This window comes from Pseudopodoces humilis, chromosome 3, assembly GCF_049639895.1.
Source record: "Pseudopodoces humilis isolate 2021_Gansu_Grassland_sample_001 chromosome 3, ASM4963989v1, whole genome shotgun sequence".
NCBI classification, from domain to species: Eukaryota; Metazoa; Chordata; class Aves; order Passeriformes; family Paridae; genus Pseudopodoces; species Pseudopodoces humilis.
In genome coordinates this window covers 68,721,555-68,745,701 of record NC_142202.1, presented here as the reverse complement: position 1 = coordinate 68,745,701, position 24,147 = coordinate 68,721,555, and the positions used below count along the sequence as shown (strand labels likewise).

The window sequence follows — 24,147 nt, the reverse complement described above, 5'->3', positions numbered from 1 at the left end:
CATAGGAAGCTTTAGAAACATCCAAGTCAAAGCTGTTTACTAAGCACAATTGTATCTACAGAAGGACAACAGAAGCAGAAATCATGAGGGTTACAGAGTTGGGAATATTCAGTTGCATTGAAGGAACTGCTCTGTCTTGAGGCATCAGAGATGCAGACTAAGCAGAAGGCGACTCCTACTCCCATCCTTGTGTAAGAGGCATATCAAAAAACAAAGCCTATTTAAGGCAATGGGCAGTGCCAAGTAAATCTCAACCATTCTTATCCATGCAGCTGTTATGGAGAGGACAAGTAGGATTTTTGGAAGAAGTTATCCATCTATCCATCCATCCATCCATCCATCCATCCATCCATCCATCCATCCATCCATCCATCCATCGTTGGATGGAACAGAATCACACAGACTAGCAAAGCACACAGAATCCCACTCTGAAAACCCACCAATATGCTCTAGCTCATACTTTCCATGTTGCCACCTGAAATACTTGAAATGCTCCAAGGTCCAGTAGGTGGATTTATTTAGTAAGGTATTTATTTCCAGAACAGAGTAAACCAGCTTTCTTTTTCAGAAGATGCACCTACAAGATTGTCATGCAAGTTATAATGAAATGCCATCGGTGTGGCACACCAGCACAATTACAAGCAGAGAGCAAAACCTAAGAGAACACTCCATTGATCCTGCTTTCCATAAGGCTTCATTCTATTTTGATAGACACATAGCCATGAATATCTTCGTGGACAATTCTAAAAGCTGTAATTTCAACTCTGAGGTTTTGCAAGCTTTGTTTTGTGTGGTGTATGATATCATAAACATCCTGAATATAACTACAACTGCAATTTTGTGGGCTGTACTTTCCCTACTGGTAGCCCAAAGTGGATGCTTACAAAAACTTTTCTGCAAACTTATTTGATTTGAACTTTTTATTATTATTACAAATGTATATTATTTTATTAAAAAAATTCACACTGAAGCAAAGTCAATTCCATTTCATTACAACCAAGAATATAAAATAAATGCAATGAACTCATAGCTTAGTTTTAACAGTCATTTCAAGAGTGACATCAGGACAACTTAAAAGCAGTAAACTCTCAACTCCAGAATGAGAAACAAGTATTTTGCTTTGTGGTTTTGGTAGCCCATTGGCACGGGCACTGCTGAATGAGGCCACCACAGATCTGGAGCGGCAAAGTTCCATGGCAGCACCAGGCGCATACACAATAATTTCTAATGGAAACTACAAAAATGAAAGATGCGTGCATGAAATTATTAGGAAAAAAAAATAACTGAGTAGAGACAGGCACACTTCCACAAATAGTAAACATGGGAATATACAACTAGAACAACTTGAAAAGTTACTACCTTACATATATAAAAAGTTCTTTAAATTGCTGTTAAAAAGGACATGTTCTGTCCAGATTTTGTGTAATACTTTTTTAGTGTCTACACAAGACAAATTTTTAAAAAAATTAAATAGCATTAATTTACTACTAAATATTTAGGAGATAACAGTGCATTAAGGACTTTTTTCATATAGTAATACACATCGCTGCTGTCTGGCGACATTTTTAGAAGATTACGTATGGCCTTATGTACAATACATTTATTTAATCCTAAAACAATTCTTTGCTTAATGGTGTTAAAGTACCATTCCTGAAGATTATGAAGGGGAACTAAGCTTATTATGTTTATATAAAATATCATACATATTTGAACACTTCTAGCTTCCCGCCACCCCTCCCGCCACTAATGCACTTCCCTCCCCCTTCCCAGATACAGTGTCACAGATACAGTGCAGGAGTTGCAGCTTTCCCTATATTTTTCCTTCATTGTGCAGTTTGTGCTACATAAAACTTCACCAATGTGGACCAGGATGCTCATCCCATTAATTCCCCATGTTTGTTTCCTCTGAGCCACGACGTGAAAAGCTGTACTCAGCAGCCCGCTCTCCCACCGGGTTGGAGAAGACAGCTCTGCACCTCTTGGTACAGGTGTGAAACACTTTGGTGAGGGTCTACAGGTTATGGGCAGAGACAGAGCTGAGTAATAAAGAAACTGCACAGGCAAAAAAAACCCAATAAAAATGACATGGTCCTGGTTTCCCACAATAAACTGCACAATTCACTTCTGAAAGGGGAGTTTTTACCTCATGGGATAACCCCTAGGCAGCAAGGCTTTTTCCATTATGACTGCCACCCACCCTGGCAGCATGCATCAAGCTCCCAAGAAAAGGCAATTTCACCCCCAGGAAGAAACTACAAGAGTGTGCAGAGCCTACATTTTGCAGCCAGTGCTGTTGGTTTTATTCGCTCTCCTGGCTGTGAATTTGAAGGAACAGAGGAAGTCAGCTTGGCTTCACCTGTGCACACAAAAGCTAGAGAGAGGAGTGGCATGTGGTCATCTATCAAACCCAACCAAGGCAAGAAATGCAAGTGCAGCTTAGAGAGGTTGTGGCAGTCACTCTAGAAGCTGGAAGTTCACTCAATTAAAGCACCTTACATTGCTGTGAAGTTTCACACTCTTTATACAGATTAATCTACACCATGATTTTGCATTATTGGCACAAGAGCCCACCTTAATTAACCAGTGGATCCCTGCCACCTCCTGATCTTGTATGAATTTTGATGATCAGCTGCAGGTCACAGCAGGGAAAAAAAAACGTTAGATAACTGTAGTAGAAAAGAATAATTTTGAGAGAATAGAAGGATGAAAAGAATAGGAGGGGACAAAAATCACTCTGCCATTAAGTTAATTTCCAGAAATGTGAAATTCAAATCACAGAAGTATAAAAGAAGTGTTACTTAATGGCATTGGCCAAATATCCATTTGATCAAAAGTACCTCATCCTAACATCAGTAGGGGGGAGACAGAAAGAATGTCACCCCAGAGTCACTGAAATAAAGGAACAATTAAAATCTGTTCTTTCAAACAGAGTGTATATATATATATATATATATATATATATATATATATGGATGTAGTATACAGACTACAGTATGTATAAAATGTAGCACTTCAAGTGTTACACACTGAAAGTATCCTTTGGGAGATTTTTTCCCCAGAAATAATTTTTTTCTTTCCAGTTGCTTAATTTAGTTTTTCACCAACTTCTTATCCATTTGATGACAAAAGCAGGTTTTAGCTGCTTTTCCAGAGCAGCTGGGTGTTGTCAAAATCACATGATGGTAGGGATGGCCAAAGCAAGCCAACTGCTCACAAAAAGTAGGAAAACAGCATGAGTTTGAGGAGGAAGGGGGCACTAAAGATGATTGGGAGATCAAATCCAGTAGAACCATGTATATGACTGGCTGTGACAAAAATGATTCTCCTCAGAGCAAACAGATCTACTCATCTTGCTACATCTGATCACAACTTCAGTGTGAATGTGTATGGGTACACCATTTTTGTTGTGTGGGCACAGGACAGAAGAGAACACTCTAGAATATAAAAACCTGATATACCACAGAACTCCTCTCACCTCACCTCTTCTCTGGACACCAGCTGTAGAAACTCACTGATGTTACACTGCCAGTAGCTTTCTAAATGCATTCCTCTAGGTTTTCTGCCACAGGAGTCAGCCTTATTTCTGAAGGCTGAAGCAAAAATGAAGCTGTCCCAAATTATATGTTGTGTCTCTCCGAATAACTGTGGTTCCAGAAGTTGGACAATAATCCTCTGATTATGCTTCTGAACTCTTGCTTAATTACTGAGGATTTTCTGCCAACTACCCATCCACTTACAGTCCCTTAGGCACAATCAAAACATGTTTGCTCTAGGGAAAAAGAAACATTTCAGTGCAATCAAGCGCATCTGGTGTAACTAATCTGGTTAATCACAGCAATGTGAGGGACACAGAATATGCATTATAAACAAGAAAAAGGAACAATTTTCAAGATGCTTTTCAAACTGCACAATTTCTCTTAATTATAAATTCTAACATAAAATTATTAAATGCATTTGTTTTTGCAAGTCTTAGTATTTCTGTCACCTTTAAATTTTGAGAACTGACTCAGGAATGTGAAAGAAAGCTATGTTTATAGAACTCTCACGCACATTAATAAGCTACTTAGCAGAAAAACAGAAAAAGCCCATCATCCACATTCCTACTGAGACTTGAGGGCAGTAAATACATTTTCCTGACTATTTTGGTGTCCAGCCTGGGAAGACATTCCATTCTTCTGTTCCAACAGATCCTGAAAGCATCTCCTTTTTATGTGACTGTCCTGGTTTCATTTGAAGTAATGCTTAATTTAAAACTAGTCAGAGCATGATCACTGTGATTTCAAGAATTCAATGTGAATGAGTTAAGAAATATCAGCAATCTTCTGTTTGGCGTTCAGTCCAGTAGCATGAAGCATATCTGTCGCTGCAGAGACTTGGGTGGGTTTTATTCTTTTTTCATTTTTCTTTTTTCATTTTATTAATTTTTAAATTTTTTTATTTTTAATACTTTGCCTGAAAACTAGACTAATAAAAACAGAATAGTAAAATACTCTGGAACAGTAAAATTTTGCTGTTCTTGACATCCATGAGCAAAACAGTAATATCCTGTGAAAATAACATAGTGCTTTAAAAAGGTGCAATATACCTGTATAGCTAAACTGGTTTGCCTAGTATAAAACTAACTATATACAAGCTTGAAAGCCTGGGAGTTCAAGATTTTAAAACTTTAAAATCCCATCAAAGAGATTGAAAAGACAGATTTATGGCAATCACTACAGCATAAGGAAGGTGCACCAGGAATCCTTCAAAATTCCAAAGGATAAAGAAGTTAAGTGCTGGGTTCAGATCAGAAGGGTTCATTAGAGTAACCACAATGGAGCACATGCAAGGGCAGGGAAGAAGGAAAACTTCACAAGAATCTCCTTTATGGCAATAAAGGGATGGGGATGGGGCAGGGGTGGGGGAAGTCTTCAGTGATTGAAGTTTTCCTTTTGTCATCATGAATTTTAATTCTGCATCATAGTTTGTATTTTTGGTCTTCTCATCGTTATGAACTTCATATTGCTGGAGTCTTCTGGCTTCTAGTCCATTCCTTTCTGAGTGCAGCCTGTCAGGCCCCTCAGTACCTGTGAGACTGATGAGATTGGTGATACTGAGAGCTCTGCTGAGATGATGTGGAATAGCCCATTGTACTCTGGGACTGAGAAGATCCCTGAATGTTGCTTTGGTAACTCAGGCGTGAGCTGGAGTGCTGCAGGAAAAAGGAGAGGGATCAAAGGTATGAAACCCAGCCTGTCAGGATCATGCAGCTCAGGAAATTTTTTACCTCTCTGGTGCTCATTAAAACATGATTCTTGTGGAAGCCGACTAAACAGTGCTACTATTTAGGGTCCCACAAAACAAGTGATCATTCTGATCTGCAATTACCTTTAACACAGCACACAAAATACACAAGAACCCTTGGAGACACCTAAAAGCATAGCAGGTACACACCCATTTTCTGAAGAAAAAATACACAAGAGACAAGAGAGCTCCCTTTCAAAATTCATCTGTTTCTTAAACTTACATCTATGTTATTGTAAATGCTGTTAATGCTAAGGCTACAAACACCCTTTTCAAGATAGGCAATACTAAATGTTATAGAGGAACATTTTATTCTTTTCTAAGTAAAAGACAACCATGACTTAAGAGCTACTCAATTTATCTAAATGAAAAGTTGTCCATTAAGATAAAATAATATAATTTTAAGTGAGTCTTTCAACCTGCTACTGCAAACAAGGACAACTGCTTAAAGATGGACATATGTATGTACATAAGCTAACATTCATTTTCCTGAAGGCTTTTTTTTACCCTCCACAGTTTGGAGCAGTCAGCTCAGTGGACTCTAACCTCAGCAAGACAAATTTGTGTATCTTGCAACCTCCAGCCTGCTGAATTTTCCCTTTCATTATCATAATCATTCCCCATCCAGAATTAACCATGAGCTGCCCAATAACGCAAGTTGCAAAATCACTTGGCACGAGAAGTACTGCTTGGTGGACAGGAGACTGTGCAGCAAGGTAAACCTCACCACAGTCCACATGATTAGGCTGGTTGTGTAACACAGTGTCTGAAACCTGAAATTGTTCTCAAAATTCTGGAAAGTTTTTCAACTTCTAATGGAAAAGAAAAAGAATTGTAATAAATTCTATGACTTCATAGGAGCTCTTGCTGGATGAAAAGCATCAGCTCACCAGCTAAGCAAAATACCCAAGGTCACATAAGAAAAGCTCGGTAAAATTCAACAAAGAGTTTGCATTGTCATTTGTGGGAGTAACATATATCAAGGCTGGTGAATGACAAAAACCACTTCAACAGAGACTTTAGGCCACAAGCTAAATGAAACTCAGAGCAAAGGGTACCTTCTACCTAGTTCTGAATAAGATAAAATGAAGTAAAATTAATGCTGTAAGACTACAAGAATGCATTAACTTGCCCATGCTTATATTTGTTCCCCATATGAGAATTTGTTTTTAACAAGTCAGACTTGGACAAATTGCAGACATTCCTTTCTGGAATAGAAGATAGCTACAAGTTAAAGGCAGATAGCCAAACACAAGTGTAAAAATGGATAATCAGACCATGCAATTTAGTGAATGATGTAAAGGAAACATACAGATCATAATTTTGATGTCTGAGCTGTTAAAGTTTAGAAGAAAAGCATCATAGAGGGCAAAAAAAAACTGAGAAAAAGAATATTTAGACTGCTAGCAACTTGTAAGGCATTAGTTTGCCAACAGTTCAGAGAACTGGATAAGAATTCTATAATGCATCATATTAGAATTCATCAAATGCATCCCACCTGTCCTCTAAGCGTAGCCCAAACCAGACCAGCTATAAATACTGTGCAGTCAGACAGATGTACTGATCTGTCCAGGCCTCAAGCCTGTCTGGAACTTTTCAAAAAACAAACTTTGTTGTCTTTCCCCTTAAATTGCCCTCAATGCCTTCATGACCATTTGTAACTAAAAGAGTGAAACAAAAATGGGAGAAATATGTCTGGCAGTGAGTAACCAATTGTCTGTGAAGAAGGTCTGGAGAGCTAATTCAAGACAACTCGGGAGCTGGTGCCTTAAAACCTACTTATTTTAACTTTAAAGCAGCCTGAAAAGACCATTCTCCAAAAAGGGATCCTCTTGGAGGCTAGGAGCAGACAGAATCCCTAGCATAATTTAAAATTTACCCTTAATATCTACCTTTTTTGTTTTATTTTTCTTTCAACTAATTACTGCTCTAGCAAGTATAAACTGAGAAGTACTGAAGATCCTAATAAGTTCAATGCTTTCTACATTTAATGTAAGTCACTTTTTCAGTGGAAAATATAATTCTAGTGAGCAAAGACAAGTATGCAAATTCAAAAATTATTCAGTGATAATGCTTTTCCTTATGAATGCTAGTGTACCAGAAAATATGAAATCTGTTCTACTTTGGTCACATTAGAAACAACATGTGTCTTTGTGCCCTTCTCTGGCATGAATCAAACGGATGAACCAAATTGTCATTAATGTGCTTACATGCATTTTTTTTTTCTTTAACATTAGAAGCAGACTTAGAAAGATACCAGAATAAACTACAGAACCATTTCATACACGTGACAATAGGAGGAATGAGATGGGAGAGCCTGCTTCTAACTTTGCTTCTCCTTTTCAGGATTGTCTCACATCTACACCTCACATGGGATTTAATATTGCAAAGACTCGAGTACCCTGAACTTGATACCATGGAGCATTTACATCCACTGGATTCAGCAAGATTACTCTAAAATACAAAGTTAAGCAAGTACCAAGTACTTTCCTGGAGTGGACTAGTCCTTAAGACTTTACAGGGCACAGTAGATACAACACAAACTGGTTGAAAATTACTAATCATTGAACAAAACCTCAGGATGCCTCAGGTTACACCAAAAATTCATTAAAACATGATCTGTTCTTGCAGTTGGGAAGCGGGAAAATGACATTTTGGCCCTTGGCCCTATAGTATCAGAAGCAGCAAAATTTCCAGAGGTACCTGATAATCTGAAGGCATGACAGGCCCGCCTGAGTTAGCGCCTGAAGGCCCTATGCGTGGTTTCTTGTTTGGAGGCACCTGGTTGAGGCTGGAGTCCTGGCTGTGCTGGAGCCCCGTGCCCGTGCCCCCTGTGCCCGCGCCGGTGCCCGCTGCCGTGCCGTTGGTCTGGCTGCTGTTCTGCTGCTGCGGCTGCGGCTGCTGCGGCGCTGCCTGCGCCTGCTGCTGAGGTGCTGTTTGCTGCTGATGCTGATTCTGCTGCTGCTGATTCTGAGGGAGGAAGAGACACAACATGGTCACTTGCTCTGAGCTAGGTCTGTGAGCTCTATGGAGCTACCAATGCTGGTGTCACCGCCTGCCCAACGGGAAAACACAGCAAGGCTGAATGCTGGGAGAAGTTCACCCTCACCTTATGGGGGTGTCCCACTTGTGGTCGTTTTGCTTTTTTAATGAAACAAACTGGACTTAAACTGGAAAGACAGCCTAGTGCTTCCTACAGCTACCCAGGTGCTCAGAGGATAAAAGGAACCCTTTATAAAGCAGTAATCGCCTAATGAAGTAAATCAAAGCACCCGCTAGTGCTCAGTGGCAGATATGGGGAACCACTGAAAGTTGTTCTAAATGCTTCAACAATCTTGCTCATGCAGAATCAAAACCACTTCTCAAACTTTCACTTTTCACCTGAAGAAGGCTGGCAGCATTACTGCCAGAAAGGTAAGACCAAAGAAATTATAGCATGTCTTCATGGTTGCAAGGAAATTCTGTGGCAAAAGCAGAAAGTTTTAATTACTATTTGTTTTCCTGTGCTTTTAAGCACCTTGCAAAGGGTGCTGTAAAGGGAATAGAGCCCAGCACGGTGTACAACATATAGGGTCAGAAAATCTTATTGCAATAGGAGGAAAGTGAAAATAGACCAGAGATGTTGAAGACAAAAGAGGAGAAAACAGCTGAAAGAAGAATCTGGCAAGGTAAGGAGAAGACTAGCAAAGGAAGATAAGGCAGATAATTAAGATGATACTGGTTCCTAGCAGGAAAATAAACAGAGGAAAGTGTCACAGAAGGGAAAAAAAAGGTTAAGAAGAAGAACACAAGAACAGAAGACATTGAGAGCTCTTCCAGCTTCAGAAGGGTACAGACTAAAAGGAGTATTTGAGGAAGTGGTGGGAAGGTCAGAAAATTAACTGAGTGCAATTCCATCCTCCATGGTTACAGCTCTGGGAAAGACAACACATTCATCTGCTTTCAAACAGCAGGAATGGCTCCTCCATCCCAGCACTAAACCACCTAAGAGAATTGCAAAGAAGTGCAGCTTCACTCCAAATGTGAGATATGTCACTTGTTCATCATGCAAAAAACCTTCAACTGACATGGATTGAATTAAAAGCTTTACTCCCTTTCCCCTAATATACTGTAGGGAACATTCCAGGATAGGGTTTATTTTTCCTAGAGTATCTGCTTATATAATGACTAAAGCTTTAGTATGGCAGACTTTTAATTAAAACCTTACTTCATTAGTTTCTCAGAAATTATGACAACCAGCTGCCACTAGCAGAAAATTCTTGATGCCCCCCTTCACCAAGAGGCTTTTAGTTACCTCAGATAAATGACATAAAAGACCTGCATCTATGCCATTCATTGCAATGGTCTCCCAAGATACATTCCAATAAAATGTGCTGTGATGTATTCACTTAAGACTACAAAGAAGACTCGCATCTTCAAGGACTTAAGAGGTGAACTGCAATTCCACTTCACATTTAGCAAAACCCACAATGTATCCTCCTGCATATAGTCCTCAAATCTCATCTCAGTCAGACTCTATTTCCTGGGAGATTGAAACTTCAATAATTAAAAAAGTTAATCAAACTAGCTTGTAAAAAAAAAACTATTAAGAAGCAATTTATTTTTCATAATGGTTTGAGCTTCACTTACACAAACAAAACATCAATAACTAAGGTATAATTTGTGTTAGAATTCTGAAATTTGTGTTTTCATAGGAGTGTTTGGATACAAGTAAGGTAGTTACTATTGTGTGAGCTGAAAAACTTCAATATATATCTGTAAACGAATATTAAAGTGAGTCTCACAATTAAAGGCAATACCTTGTTGTAGGACCCAGGTTTTGTGCTTCAGATTTTAGCACAAAATTTAGTTGACTACCCTGAGTTTGCTTGTGTGGAACTACTACTGCTACTGCTTGGCTAGAGACTGAGATCTGCTCTGTCAGTCTCCAGCTGGCTGCACCACCTTACTGTACAAAAACAGCTTTTCGCCAGCAAAAACCTTGTCCTCAGGTCAGTCTGGTTCATGGCAGTTCCTACATGACTAAACTCATGAAAGGTCTACACTTAACAACCCACACTGCCATGTGTCACCTCTCAGGCACAAATTACCAAAATGAAATTTCAGTCCTACCTAGAAACAAACCTAGCAGAAACTTGCCTAACAGAATTTAAATGAGAAAAATAATATTTTCACTTTCTTTTACAAACCCTCATTTTAGTCTTGCTAAGTATTCATTTTGCAAAATGGTTAGTTATGCAAAATGTTATTTAATTCAGATGGAAGTTCCAAATAAACAAACAGAGACTTCTCCAGGTTTCCAAATGATTATACAGATCTTTATGGTTTTAAAAACAAACCAGTAACAAGCCAGTCTAAAAAAAAATAAAACCTTTCATTTACAATAACATTATAAAGAAACAAAACATGGCACAGATTCAACTTTCAGAACAGCCTTTACCTCCACATTTTCTACACTGTGGGAACACATTCAATGACTAATGTGTGACCTGTATTACATAAATGGTCTAAGAAAAAGTTTAATTTGGAGTGTGCATAAATACCTGACTGCCCTCAACAATCTCGAAGACCATATATATGTTGGCTTTTAAAAATATAAACGTGCCAGTGTCATCATCCCTGCAACATTCCCTGGGAAAACACAGATATTTACTTTCAAGTACACTGACTTAAATGCAAAAAAGCCAGAGTAATTTTAATTCAGAAGGTTTCTTCTTGTTTTTTGAAGCTGTGAGAGTTGAAGCAAAATAACTTAAGTAAGAAATATTTATTTTACAACATTTATATATAACAAACAACTATTAGTGACTAAATTATAGTGAAATCAGTATCATGAATTTTATTTTATTTTTGCTCAGGGGTCTGTTTCCTCCTTTGGAAAAAATTATCTGGACACAAAAACCATGGATACTACCACTTGTTCTTGGTAAAGAAGAATCTGCAATATCAGTTCTGAAAACAAAATTTGCTCTCTAAAATATAGTTTTAAACTCAGTTAGTTTGTCATGCTACACAGAAAACTGAAAACAGAAGATTCATGTATTCAAATGGTTTCTCCAAAAGACAACAGCCCTTCTCATATAGTCCTCAGATAACTACAGTTTAAGACTGTTGTCTTCACATTTTGTTAGCTATACATCACTGCTGGTGCCTCACTGTACCCTGTTCAGTGAAAATAACACGCTGTTTCCTACACTGTAGCACCATTGTCTGGCCTTCACAGCACAACAGGACAATCGCTGTGGTCACACGGCACAGCTGAGCAACACGCACCAGGAAGATCAGATTATGTTGCAAACACACCAAAATTTATGCACACAAACAAGTTCTCGTTCATGTCTACAGGGCTATGGGAAAGAGAATATTTAGAACAGATTGTTGCTACCAGAACAGCTCAGAATCCTTATTACTCCTTTGTCTGAGGGCCCTTAAAACATGATCAGGAAACTGCATGCAGATGGATGAAATGTTCTGATGTAGTGCCAGAAGCAGGCTGCCACTATTTATTTGAGACCCCAACAGCCATCTACATTCAAATGGCTGGATGGATGCCAGTCATACAATGAAAATGTCATTCTTTTCATGTGCTCACAACGTATTTTCATCATGCAGTGCTGGAGGAGGTAGCAAGGTCTTGGAACAACAGCAGCTGAGAGCAGGCTACAGCTGACAGAACAGCCCATCCAGCTCATTCCCTACAGGTCAGGGCAAACTGTGCTGGTGATACCACCTGAGACACCCCAAGGCATCCGATACTTTTTAACTGTCTGAGAAGCACTTCTAAGAAAGCTTTGCCTTGGAAACACATTTTTGGTTAACTCTTCATGTTTCATTAGTTTTCATTTGGCACCATGATGCTTTCTTATTGAACACTTGAAAGTAAAAAAAAACAAAACAACCAAACAAGTTTATTATACCTTATCCCCTTTCTCTTCAGGTTCATCTTCATTGAGGAATTCTCTTTTCGGATATGGAATCTGACAGCCAGCAAACACACTGAAACACAGCAAACAGTAAACACTCCACAAATACGTACACATGGCATACATTTCCTTATGCTATGCTAAAAACAAGTGCATATAACACAACCTCATTTCTTGCATTTGACAAATCCTGTTTCCACAAGTGAGTGGCAGTGTGAGCACCCAAGATAGGTGCTGATTGTAATGTCAGATCTCTTTGCTGTTGGCACAAGGCTATCATTTAGAAATCATGGCATGGTTGAACATGCCCAAATGCCAGAACGACCACTTGTTGATCCAGGTGGTAAAATGAACAAACACAGTGTCAGAGGTTCCACAACACCCAGTTGGAACATGCATGGCTCACTGAATAAAGGGACTGGTCCAAAGAGTATTAGTATCTTATGAGCCTGCCTTGGCTTACAACAGGCTTCAATATATTTGCCAATCACAGCTGCAGAGTCACTTTAACTTACTTCTCAGCTCTTGTTTAGGAAAAAAAAGATCACTTTTAAATTCATCTAACCAATGGAATTTGGAACATTCCATAATGTTTATGGCAGAGACCTTATCATAATGTTATCTGGTGATCCATGAAGAGCTAGAGTTCTCCACAGGATAGCATCAGATAAACTCTAAGCAGAAAATTACTGGTAGATCTTGACCAGTATCAATTTCTTAGATTTCTGTGCCAACATTCAGAATACAATTAACATGACGTGTTTTTCAAGAGGGTGTAAACAGTTCTTAATCTAGTTGCTTTGTAGTTTTTGATTTTTTTTAAACAGAAAAAGAAATTTAAAAAACCCAACTAGTCTCAACCAGACTCCTTTTGCATTCCAATGACTGTTCCCTCCTTTTGGTGTTGCCTGCTAGCTGAGGAAACCGTGAAAGCAAAGGTAGAAATCTACCTGCACCAAGTTCATACAGATCATAACGCTATGCACCACTATGCTGCTGAAAACTGGGAAGAGAAACTGACAAAATCTGCCAGCTGGGACTGAATATGTCATTTGAACTTTTCATTTTTTTTTTGTGGGATTTTAGGCAGCCATTTACCTCTTCACTTTTCTCATATTGTTACCCTCTGAAAGAGGGCATGGGAATGGGTTGTAGGTCAGGGAACTGTCCCACTCCTAGGGAAAGGCACAATCAGCCAAGCAATGGAGAACATTGGCTGTGTAAGGCAGAACAGAAGAGGGCAGAGATTGATTCTCTAAACACTGCAGTAATGTTGTCACTCTGGCTTTGGTAGTATGCTCAGAATTACAAAACTACTGAGGTACTGGGTTATTTTTCATGACCACTCAGTTGTGGCACGAATAGATACAGACACTTCTGTACTACACTTGCTTCTACTGAGCATGGTTGAACTGCTATTTCTTGTGGACACAGGTAGGTGTCTGTGAATTTTTCAGCTGTCATGTCATTTCAGGGACCAGCATGTAGCAGAAAGAAGTCACCTCAGATGCACACAGAAGAGGGAATACATACTCTGATGTAGGCAGAGGATCCTCTTGAAAGTAGGGGTCCTGCAAAGCCTGCTCTGAGGTAATTCTCTTCGTAGGGTCCATAGTAAGAAGCTTTTGAAGCTGCAAAGCATAACAATAAAAATAGCAAAAAAGCGTATCAAACTATCACTTTTCAAACTATGACTTGTATGTCTTGGATTGTGGATTGCTAAATTATTTCTAGCTTGTCCAGACAAGCCAAAGTTAGCATTGCTTGTTCAGTGAAGTTTCCAAGAACTATAATGCACATCCATCAAAGTACTGTGGTTGTGAAGTATTTCTCATGTAATAAACAGTTAAGTATATCAGACAGTATTAATTGCTCAGGCTGAACCACTGCACTAAAGCAATGCTAAATTCACCTATTACAGGTTCATAAAACATCATTTCTAAGTAATGGCTTTCTGTTGTGGTACATTGTACAGCTTTTATACTGTTCTGCACTGCTGACACAAAAGGAAAAAAGAATGGACTGAACACGACCAGGATTCTCTGTATTGCTTTAGGGAGTGAAACAATAAATCTTCATTTCTTGCACTGGCAACATTCCAGAATCAGAACACTCTGCTACTCATGCAGCTTCCAAACCTACTCTAATTGGTACTGAAATGAGAAGGAGCAGACCCTTCCTAGTAACCTTTCTTCCTTGTTAGGAGGAAAACAAGCACAAATTTATTAGCTAGAATGCTTTTGACTGCAACAGGCTATAAAAGGGGATTACAATATATTAGCAGTACAAAACAGGACTTATAGGCATATCACACCATTTTAAATAGTTACTTATCACATTCTGGTAAACTTACAGTAGGAAATTTGGGTGCTCAAATTACATTACACAGTATCCTGCTCTCACACAATACTCTCTTAATTCAAGACAGCAGTGAAAATGAATTTCCTTCTGTAAAGGACATCTCAGCCCAAACTCTCTTTCAGGTCTCCAACAAAATCTGCCTGGATATTCAACAAAATAATGTGATGTTGGCATGGGTATTTGGGGCTTTTTATTCCAATAAATTAAAAACCTGGCATAGAATTCTATATATATTATATACATATATGTATATATTATATTCTATATATATGCTACAATATATTCTATATATATGCTAGAGCAAACAGCTTCAGTAAAAATCACTCACTCTCCTCAAGAAAGGAAATACAAGAAATCATCTTTTTCAATAGTTGTAGTTAACCCTACTTGATAGATAAGGTCTCAAAACTCTCTACTTTTGCCATTTCCTTCCCAACTCCCAACTTATTCACATACTTTATGGGCCACAGACCTCAACAGATTCACAGCAAAACAGAGCCATTTGGGCTGTCTCTCCACACCCATCAGTTCATTTGCAACTAGCTCCTAAATAGATTTCTGCTGCTTGCCTAGAGATACACCTCAAGATATTCCTGCTTTATATACACATGGAGGGTCTGAATGGGCACTTATTTACTGTATTTTTGTGTGCTCTTAACCCTACATTTTCTGTGCATCTTCACAAACTGAACTTCTAATGATATGTTGGTTCTCTACATAGTGACCTCACACAATACAATATAGACAATAGTTTGGTACTCAGTATCTTTACTTCAAATCACCTTTCCTTACATGAAAATTTTCTGTCAGCTGAAGCAGCTTCTGGCACCATTACAGGTTATGCAAATTTCCCAGTTCCTCCACAACAATTTGCAGAGACAAAAATGCATATTCTGTGCAAGGCCATGCCTGATCTTTGGTACCAGATGTCATTGTTGACAGAAGAGCACAGGGCATCAGCCTCTGTTCCCTGGACTCCTTCCCTTAGCATTCCTGCTTCACTCCCGAGGATACAATCAGCTAGCCCATTCCAAGTCCATGTGTGACACACAATATCACTCCCAGCAAGATAACCTGCCTATTGGTGATGCTACTGTGAACCAGTTTCTTTGAGAAATTCCAATTATCTGTAGCTTCTGGGAAAATGAATAAGAAACATGTCTGGAGACAATTTGTTTTCAGGCCAGCAGCTGCTAAGACAACATAGAAAACCAATGAGACTAGATTTCATAAAAAATCTTGTACTTCCTAGCAGGTCTCAAGCTCTCAGGCTCCACTGGCCTAACATGACAGCTATGAATACTATGCCTGTAACTTTTCCAGGACAGCAAGAACAGATGCCTCTTCCTGAATGGAAAACATTCTGCCCTTCCTGTAGACATTATCATTCAATGTCAATCAGCAGAATGGCATAATATCATTCTCTTTGTCAAGAGTCACTTGCTATCCTGTACTGATCTATTTGATGCCATCTGTTCCCCATGCACCACACTTCCTGTACTCATTAGCACAGGCTCAGTCAATGACTGCTACAAAGCAGATGTCTTCAGAGGTCACCCTGCAAGATGGAGGTCATCTCATAAAAATAACTAGCTTGGATATGAACAAGAAGTTCTAGGGAGTCTGCTTCACAATACATGTACCTCCAATGTACAGCAATGAGATACCAGGAAGGTAGTCCATACTCTTGGGCATTTTTATTCAGAGCTTTGGGAGACTGACCTATTTGAGATCAGCCTCTGCCTCTGTAGCTGATCACTAAATCACCCCTGTTCACCCTCTGAACAGTGAGAAAAATCTAACAAGCTACTTAGAAAACTAAGTCTTCCTCACAATGTTCAGAAAGAAGGGCAAACTATGGTTAGTTTTGTTGTTCTTCAGAGATCTGGTTAATATTTCCGCCGGGAAAAGCAGCCAACCCACCCAAGATGACTCTCAGCTCAATGTTCAACCTTAAAGAATTGGCAATATAAGCTGACAGCAAGCAGGTTTTCTGGTATATTCCACTTTAAGTAGGAAAACATGGAAATTCATGTGCTAACCAATGATGTCTCTTGCAATTGTCATCTTTTCAGTTAGACTTGCCCTCTAGGTGATTCCAATATGTGCCCAGTAAGTTGAGGTTAAGAAATTTTAATTCATTTTTCTTCAAGTCTCACTTTTCTTACGGAAATTCTTTCCTTACACCCACTTGGGACTAACCTATTCTGTTTCCACAGCTATTTGTGTCATCATCCAGCAGCCACTAATGAGTAAAAGAGCCAATCTTTGCCAGAGATGACTGCTATGCTGAACTTGTAACTGAAAGCAGACCATGGGAAGTCAAGCTGCACTAAGAACCTCATTACTGAGCTCCCTGTATACAGCATTAGCAAAATCACTTTGAACTTAATTCCTAAATTTAGACAGCACTAAGTCATCACAGAGACATCCAGAAATGATGCTGCATTAGACAGAGAAGCCCTGTGTTGGCCTACAATGGATGACTCAACTAGGCAACCAGCAAATATATAGAGATTTTGTTTGGAATCATCCCCAGAACAGTGGTGGACTACTGTCAGAGGGAAGAAAAAGAAAACAAAATTACTACAGGAAATAAATGTCTCCTTTCCTCTTCCCTTTTGACACAAAACTCTAGCTTTTAGGGACTTCTTAGCTCTCTGAAGCCACACAGTATCAAGAAACATATTATACTCACTCTCTTATTTGCACAGCAGACCTAAAGGTAAGACTGGGTATAAAAGTGTCTTGCAGATCTTACTTAGAGAAGATTCTAAGATCTTTAATACCAACAGTTTAAGCAAATTATATATGAAGAAAATACATTTCAAAAATGGCCAGTTAGTGTTAAATAGCTTTCTTTAACATTGGTGTTCATTAAAATGAGATAGGAAAACAGACATAGATATTACCCTTAGAAATGCAATTTCATTCCTGTCATCACAGCAATTTTCAAGTTGCACCTACCAAAAGAAAAACTTTGCTGTCAGGCTTGACTTTGTGTTTCTCCATGTATTTTATGAGGCTACTATTGGCATATCTGAAAAATACAGTTAAAGAAAGACATGTCTGAAATAACAGTGCATTTAGAACATGGAACTCTATCAAATGACCACAGAAACATCTCCCAACCCGCAGTAAGTAAACTGTAAAAAGAACTGACATCAGAAGACATGTCAGATATTTATCTAGCAGTTGCACACAAAGTGTGCTTTTCACCAATAGGACTGCTATCAACTGTGTAAAGACTATCTCCATGAAACATGCAACTTTTATAGTATACGGATAAGCTGCTGATAAGGACAATGACAGAGAGACACAACTTGAACTTTATACTCTACTTTTCTAAAGCAATTCTGCCACAGAAAGCATTCAGCAGTTCATCACAGCTCAGCATTTAAGCTAATGTTTCTGGTTAGAACTTGGCAGAGTAGTTAGATTACCATTCTGTCTTCCCAGCCTCCAGAAAACCATACAGACCCTACAGCTCCCAAGCTCAAAATTGCCCTAAATACCTATGACCTGTGCCTTGCCTTTAATTTACAGCTCCAGAAATTATCATCTATAGCCATTTTCAAAAGAAAGAAGCTTCATGCACAGATAAGCTTCATAACTTGTGTAAAGCCAATGTAATGAATCCACGTCAGAGCTGGAAACAGAATCCAAAATTCCTAAATCCATGTCCTCTACCTTACTTTAAGGAGTCCATGCGACTCTTTACTAGCTCTGGTCTATTATCACCACTTGACTAATTTAGCCAAAGCACCAGGAAATAGTAAAAATGGAAAATTCCCAGATCCCAGACAGGCTTTGAATCACAACCTATTGAACATGTTATATTCCATAGAAATTTATGTCCAATACATTGCTGCCTCCACATACCCACTTGTCAAAAATACCAGGGTTTCCCTATTCTTTCTCACACAAAATGAACAACATTATCTTGAATATGTAATAGAAATAAGTTAAGGAAGCTCATTTGTCTGTGCCTGCCATAGATTAAATTATACTTATAACAACCCCTTCAAGAGAAATGAGAAGGCCACTCAGCTGATGCTCTTAACAAGCAGCTGAGGGAGAGAACACCAGTCATGTAAACCAGATAATTCAAACAAGACAGCTGCCACAGTGTTAGAACCCAAATACTTCAAAATCCCCTCCCCAAAAAGTGAGAGCATAGGAGCTGATTTCTGCCTCCACCACAACTCAATGAACTGTTGATACATTATCATTACTTACGTTGTTCTTCTAAAATCTTTCTGAAGAGTTGGATATTCTGGCATCTTCCTTATGTCTTCCCAGTCTTTATCTTCAGTAGTGTGGAAAAAGAAAAAGCATTTACAATTCTGAACGTGTAGGTTAAGTAATACTCAAGAAGAAATAACTACAGGAGTTGACTTCCTGTTTGTTGGCCAGTGCTATTGTTCTTTAATTGTCAGCATTTCCAAATCCATCAAACTGACAGTTTCTTCGTACCTATACAAACAACTAATAATTTCTTTTAAAAAAAACCAACAAACAACTCACTAGCATCATGTCTGCGGCTTTAATGAAAATAAATTACCTGCAGGGAATCCCATTACACTGAAAATGCGGTCTAGCTGATCGTGATGAAAAGGATTACTTGTTTTGATGTCCTCCTGGCGACAGTGAAATATAGGTTCTGAAGTCAATAGTTCAGCAAATATGCAGCCAATTGCCCAAATATCTGCAAAAGAAGTGGGATAATTAATGAAAATTTACTGCACTCAATTGCTCTGTTTTTTGTTTCTGCATAATTTCTCAACCTGTATAACAACAGTAAGAAAAAGCGCTTCACATTTAAAAACAATGCATTAATATAACACATTAAAAAGGGTAAAATCTGGAGATATGTTTTCTTTAAACCAAAATTAGAGTCTCAAAAGCCAGTTTGCATAGTGGCAGTCCAGCACTTAACATATTCAGTTATGTCAGAAACCTACACAATATTTGCTTACAACATAGCTTAAAGGGCATTTAGTTGACCAAAGATTATCCCTCACAAAGATACATGGAAATAATACTTCTACCACATATTTCAAAACAATTCCAAACAATTCAATCCAATTCAATTCAAATTCAATCCAATTCAAATCAATCCCAATTTGGTTATAATTGATAACCAAATAAATACTAAGGAGAAGACTAATGGCTCATATGTTTTAGCCACCAACAACTGGTGTAAGCTAGTTAAAATGAGGGAAAAAAAGATCCTAAATTTAATCAATTTTAGAAGAGTGACTACCAAACTTTGAAAAAATTAAAATCCTACTTGACAACTGACTCCCACAGCAATATTACTTTAACTGTCTCATCTACATCTCAAGTACATAAAGAAAACAACAGCATGATATTTGACAGTTGGACTTGATGATCTCAGAGATGTTTTCTACCTTAATAATGCTATACACTTAGAGAAAAAACAACTTCTAGTCCATAAAATTCTCATTAATATGCTTTTTTAGATTAAATCTATTGTGGATCAAAGCATTAATTTACAAGAGAAGAGTTTATCAGATTACATGTATGCATTCTAGTTACTGCTCATTACCATCCATCTTTGTGTTCTGTATGATCCAAATGGTTTACTATGCATCTTAAATTGAAAGTGTGAATTTGCTAGTGACAAGATTCTTGTTCCCACCCACCCCCCCACCCCCCCCAAAAAAAAGGATTTATGGATTTGCTAATTTACTTCACTGATAAATATGTGTCTGGGATACTGGGATATAACTTTGGAAAAGCTGTTGAGATCAGATTAATAATAAGCATAGTCTGCTGAATACAAGAGTGGAGACTTGCGTAGTAATTGAAATTAATTTAGATGACCCTAGGAAACCTTTTTTATTTTTCTAATTTAACAGAATAAATATACAAAAAAACAATTTAACTTTAATGTGTCAGTCTAAAAGATACAAAATTCTTTAACCAGAGCTTAGTTTATTCAAACTAAAGAAAATATCAAGAAAAATTCTCTTGGTTATCGCAATTAATCTGAGACTTCAAACCCCACCTTGCTGTCAATGGTGGTGTTTGGCCCATGCTGCCTATGATACAGGGTGTCCTTAAAAAAAACACTGCTCTCATTCTGTACGAAATCAAGAAATGAGCCATCACACTCAGCTTGCCAAAATGGGTCAGTTCCATTTCCATCATGTTACAGATGTGGAGTTTGAGGTGTCCCAATATATAACCCTTTCTTCCAACTTCCCTTAAAGGAATCTGATTACATTTCATTCAGACTTTACACTTTTGACAGGGTATAACTTGCTCTGTGCGTTACATCACATTCTCATGGTTTTATCTTCCTTTGATTTTCCTATTATCTGCATGAATACAAGATCTTTAGCTGTTCAGATTTTATCTGCTCAAGCAATTAATGCAGCATATTAATCACAATTGCTGCCTGGGTAGTAGGTATAAATTATCTACTCTGGAATGGAAATTACTTTTTAATATGAGAATGGAATCTTCATTTAACAGCATCTATTCACTCATTTTCATAACAGACAGCAAATCCTTTTGGAGATGGCTTATCTAGAGGCCAAAAGAATTGCAGCTCTCTTAGTTTTCATGGCTTTCTACAGTGCTCACTGCCCATCACATTGTGAGGGAGAGGCTGGGCCACTGCTCATTACTCCATTCATACTGCTCTAGCCAGACTGACCTTTTCCTCTTAATGAAAAAAAACAGGTAAAATCTAGTGTTCCCCCTGACAGCAAAGCCGAACTGGGAAATCTCCCTGATGTGACACAGCAAACTTCAAAACTGTTTCTCCTTCATCACCTGCACTGTGTGAGAGAAGAGCCACTATACAGTGTAGAGAGAGTGCATTTTAAACCCTTTGAGAATTCAGAAAGAGAAACATTGTACCAACTGGAAGTTACATCTTTGTAAATAATGGAAACTCCCAAGATGGTGGTACAATTTTCTATTGTAAAAATATAATGTAAAAAAATATAATATAATAATGTAAAAATATTGGGGTGGCATTATTGGTCAAGTCAAGCATGAGATTACTTTTAATTTGATCAGTTGTTATATTCTCTAGCAGTCCATATGCTGGGGTTCAACCCTTTATGTTTCTTGCCAGATATTCCTCATCTCCAAAGAACTAATATAAAGTAACCCAAAGGACTTGGTACAGAAAACCCGAAGCTTTAATTTATGTAAGAAAAGATTAAACAGATGGAAAAGGCCTTGCAGCCATGCAGGTCAGGGTCTTCTCTTCATGAACCTTTTATGTAACCTGATCTTGAACGCATCCTTGGCATATATTGATACCATTCACAGTTAATGATTTTCTGCCAAGATTAGCTAGTCCTTTTGTTTGTTTCTTCTAAAAAATACTCATAATTTGCAATAATAATGTACCACATCTGGCACCTTTTTCTAGCAGGAATGCTTAATTAAATTCCTCTAAGTTTAAACACTTCATGGATACAAGCAGTCTTAATAGGTCTTAATCTCCTACACTGTTCATTGTAGTCAACCAATTACAAATTCTAGGCCCAGCTATGGGCACTAAAAATAGCACTTGTCTAGTGCCATTTAAGGTTTTCCATTTATGATCCTTAAAAAATTAATGATTATTACATCTATTTAAAATATATTCCAAGTAACATGCACTACTCCTCAGTAGTGGGCACTGACAGAGCAGAGCTTAAAACACACAGGTAGTGTTTTTCAAGTACAGTGTATTATTATTCTAATGCACATCATCTGCCCCTTGCACTAAAGGAGCTTCTTATAATGTTATATAAAAATTTCATTATAAATAAAACTTTTTTTAAAAGCAAGCACCAAAATAAGTGGCAAGATTTATCCAACAATTAATTCTCTCTTCTCCCATCTACTAATGGTCAAGACGGTGCTCACTGTTCTGAAGTCAGAGCTAAAACTACTGAAGGCATCCATATCCCAGATCCACTGAAAACCAGGACACAAAGGTCCTACAGAGTTGCACTGGGTACTAAATGTTTTCCCATCTGATGTTTTGGGAGGATGCAAGTAAGGTTACCAGAGTAACACAAACATTCCTGTAAAGATGGGTCTGTTTCCTACTGTCTCTTCTGCTGTCATTAGACTTCAGGACTGATCCATAGTAAAAGGTTTTTACTGTCTGTTGGGCTGTGTTGTTTTGCTGCTGTTCTCCTCTGTCCCCCGACTCACAGATTTCTCACTTTCCCCAAGTTTACACTGGACCCCAATGCAAGCCAGTTTTGCTCCCTGGCTCTGGAAAGAGGGGTGGGAGTGACTCTTAACCATGCAACTTCCTGAGATTCCATTCAAACCTGTTCTCTACTAAAATATCCTTCCACTATGACAATACTTCTCAAGTACTACATAATTTTGTGAAAAGAAAAAAAAAACTAGCCTTTTATGGATAGACACTTGTGTTTGGTAAACATTCCCCATATAAATGCCTGTGTGCACAGATTATTAAAACATTTGTATGGCTGTCTATGTCCCAGTTTTAAAACCTGGGACTCTAATAGCTTTATAGGTCAGCTGAGAAAATCCTGCACGTCCTGCTCTACTTTAGCACTGTAGCCAAGAAGCAAGAACAAAGGGATACTGTTTCAATGATAGGGCTGATTAAGCAGACAAATGCTCATGTATTCTTTCATTTCTATGGCACAATAATCTCATTTCTGTATTTGTTCCAGTATCTTGGAAACATTCACTTAAGACAATAAGGCAATTTATTAAGCAACAGCCTTGACCCATAAAATAAAACATTTTCCCATGCATATTAACCAAAACTTTTCACTGAACACAGGACAGAATCCAAGATTACATACATCTTAATTCTTAACTATATCCAATAAAAGAAATAAATGAACGATCTCTTAGTCTCATTGAATTCTTTAATAAAATCCTCTTAACAAAAGCAAGTAAAGGCTTGGAAAACATATTTAGGTGCAATCAATCTGAGCAATTCTTCATTAGTGAGGTTTAGCATAATAGCATCAGCACTCAATTGAAGTGTTTTTTTCCTGTTGTTCTTTTAAACACCAAGTCTACACTCTTGGACACGTGTGCATGGTGGTAAAGGCAGTGAAGAGCAGAAGGACAGACAGCAGAATACAGCTTCCCTGCTCCTGTCAAAGGCTAATGCAACAACCAGGGTACCCAAGAGCTGGTTAGCAGGGCCTTAGCCCAAACAGGGCTTTTCAGGCCACCTGTAAGAGTTACAGAATTTACTTAAGATCCTCCAAAATTTCCAGTCAAGGCAAGGACATCAAACACACCAATGGACTAGAAACCTAAAATGGGGCTGTATATGTAAATGTGTATTTTTTTCAAATAGCCATCAGTTGGTCTAATGAAAAGAAATAACCTTTCTTAAAAAAATATTCCACCTCATGCTGAGCACAATGGCACATTCTAGACTTACCTGGAATCTTTATATACAAGAGTCTAGGAGCACAGAGATTGTATAGAAAAAGAGTTTATTGATGTTTATGCTGGTTTTAGCATTAGAAATTAGATTTAAGAAAGTAATATATCCTTAAATAGGGATTTCTTTGGCCTGGTAAGGTGAGCAGAACTTGCC

The 24,147-nt window shown here is 38.1% G+C and overlaps 1 protein-coding gene across 2 annotated transcripts in view; it reads right to left on the bottom strand.

Annotated features, from left to right (window-relative positions):
• Positions 1 to 580: 580 nt before the first annotated feature.
• The window catches only part of CDK19 (cyclin dependent kinase 19), a 120,894-nt gene continuing 97,327 nt past the window's right edge, over positions 581 to 24,147 (bottom strand). For both annotated transcript variants that reach the window (XM_005518274.3, XM_088053357.1), the window contains exons 7-13: positions 19,132 to 19,275; positions 18,807 to 18,876; positions 17,535 to 17,607; positions 13,740 to 13,837; positions 12,201 to 12,279; positions 7,987 to 8,253; positions 581 to 5,191 (exon numbers count right to left, since the gene is read on the bottom strand). In XM_005518274.3, the coding sequence (XP_005518331.1) occupies positions 5,060 to 5,191; positions 7,987 to 8,253; positions 12,201 to 12,279; positions 13,740 to 13,837; positions 17,535 to 17,607; positions 18,807 to 18,876; positions 19,132 to 19,275 (863 nt within the window). In that variant the 3' untranslated portion in view covers positions 581 to 5,059. The remainder of the gene's footprint in view (positions 5,192 to 7,986; positions 8,254 to 12,200; positions 12,280 to 13,739; positions 13,838 to 17,534; positions 17,608 to 18,806; positions 18,877 to 19,131; positions 19,276 to 24,147) is intronic.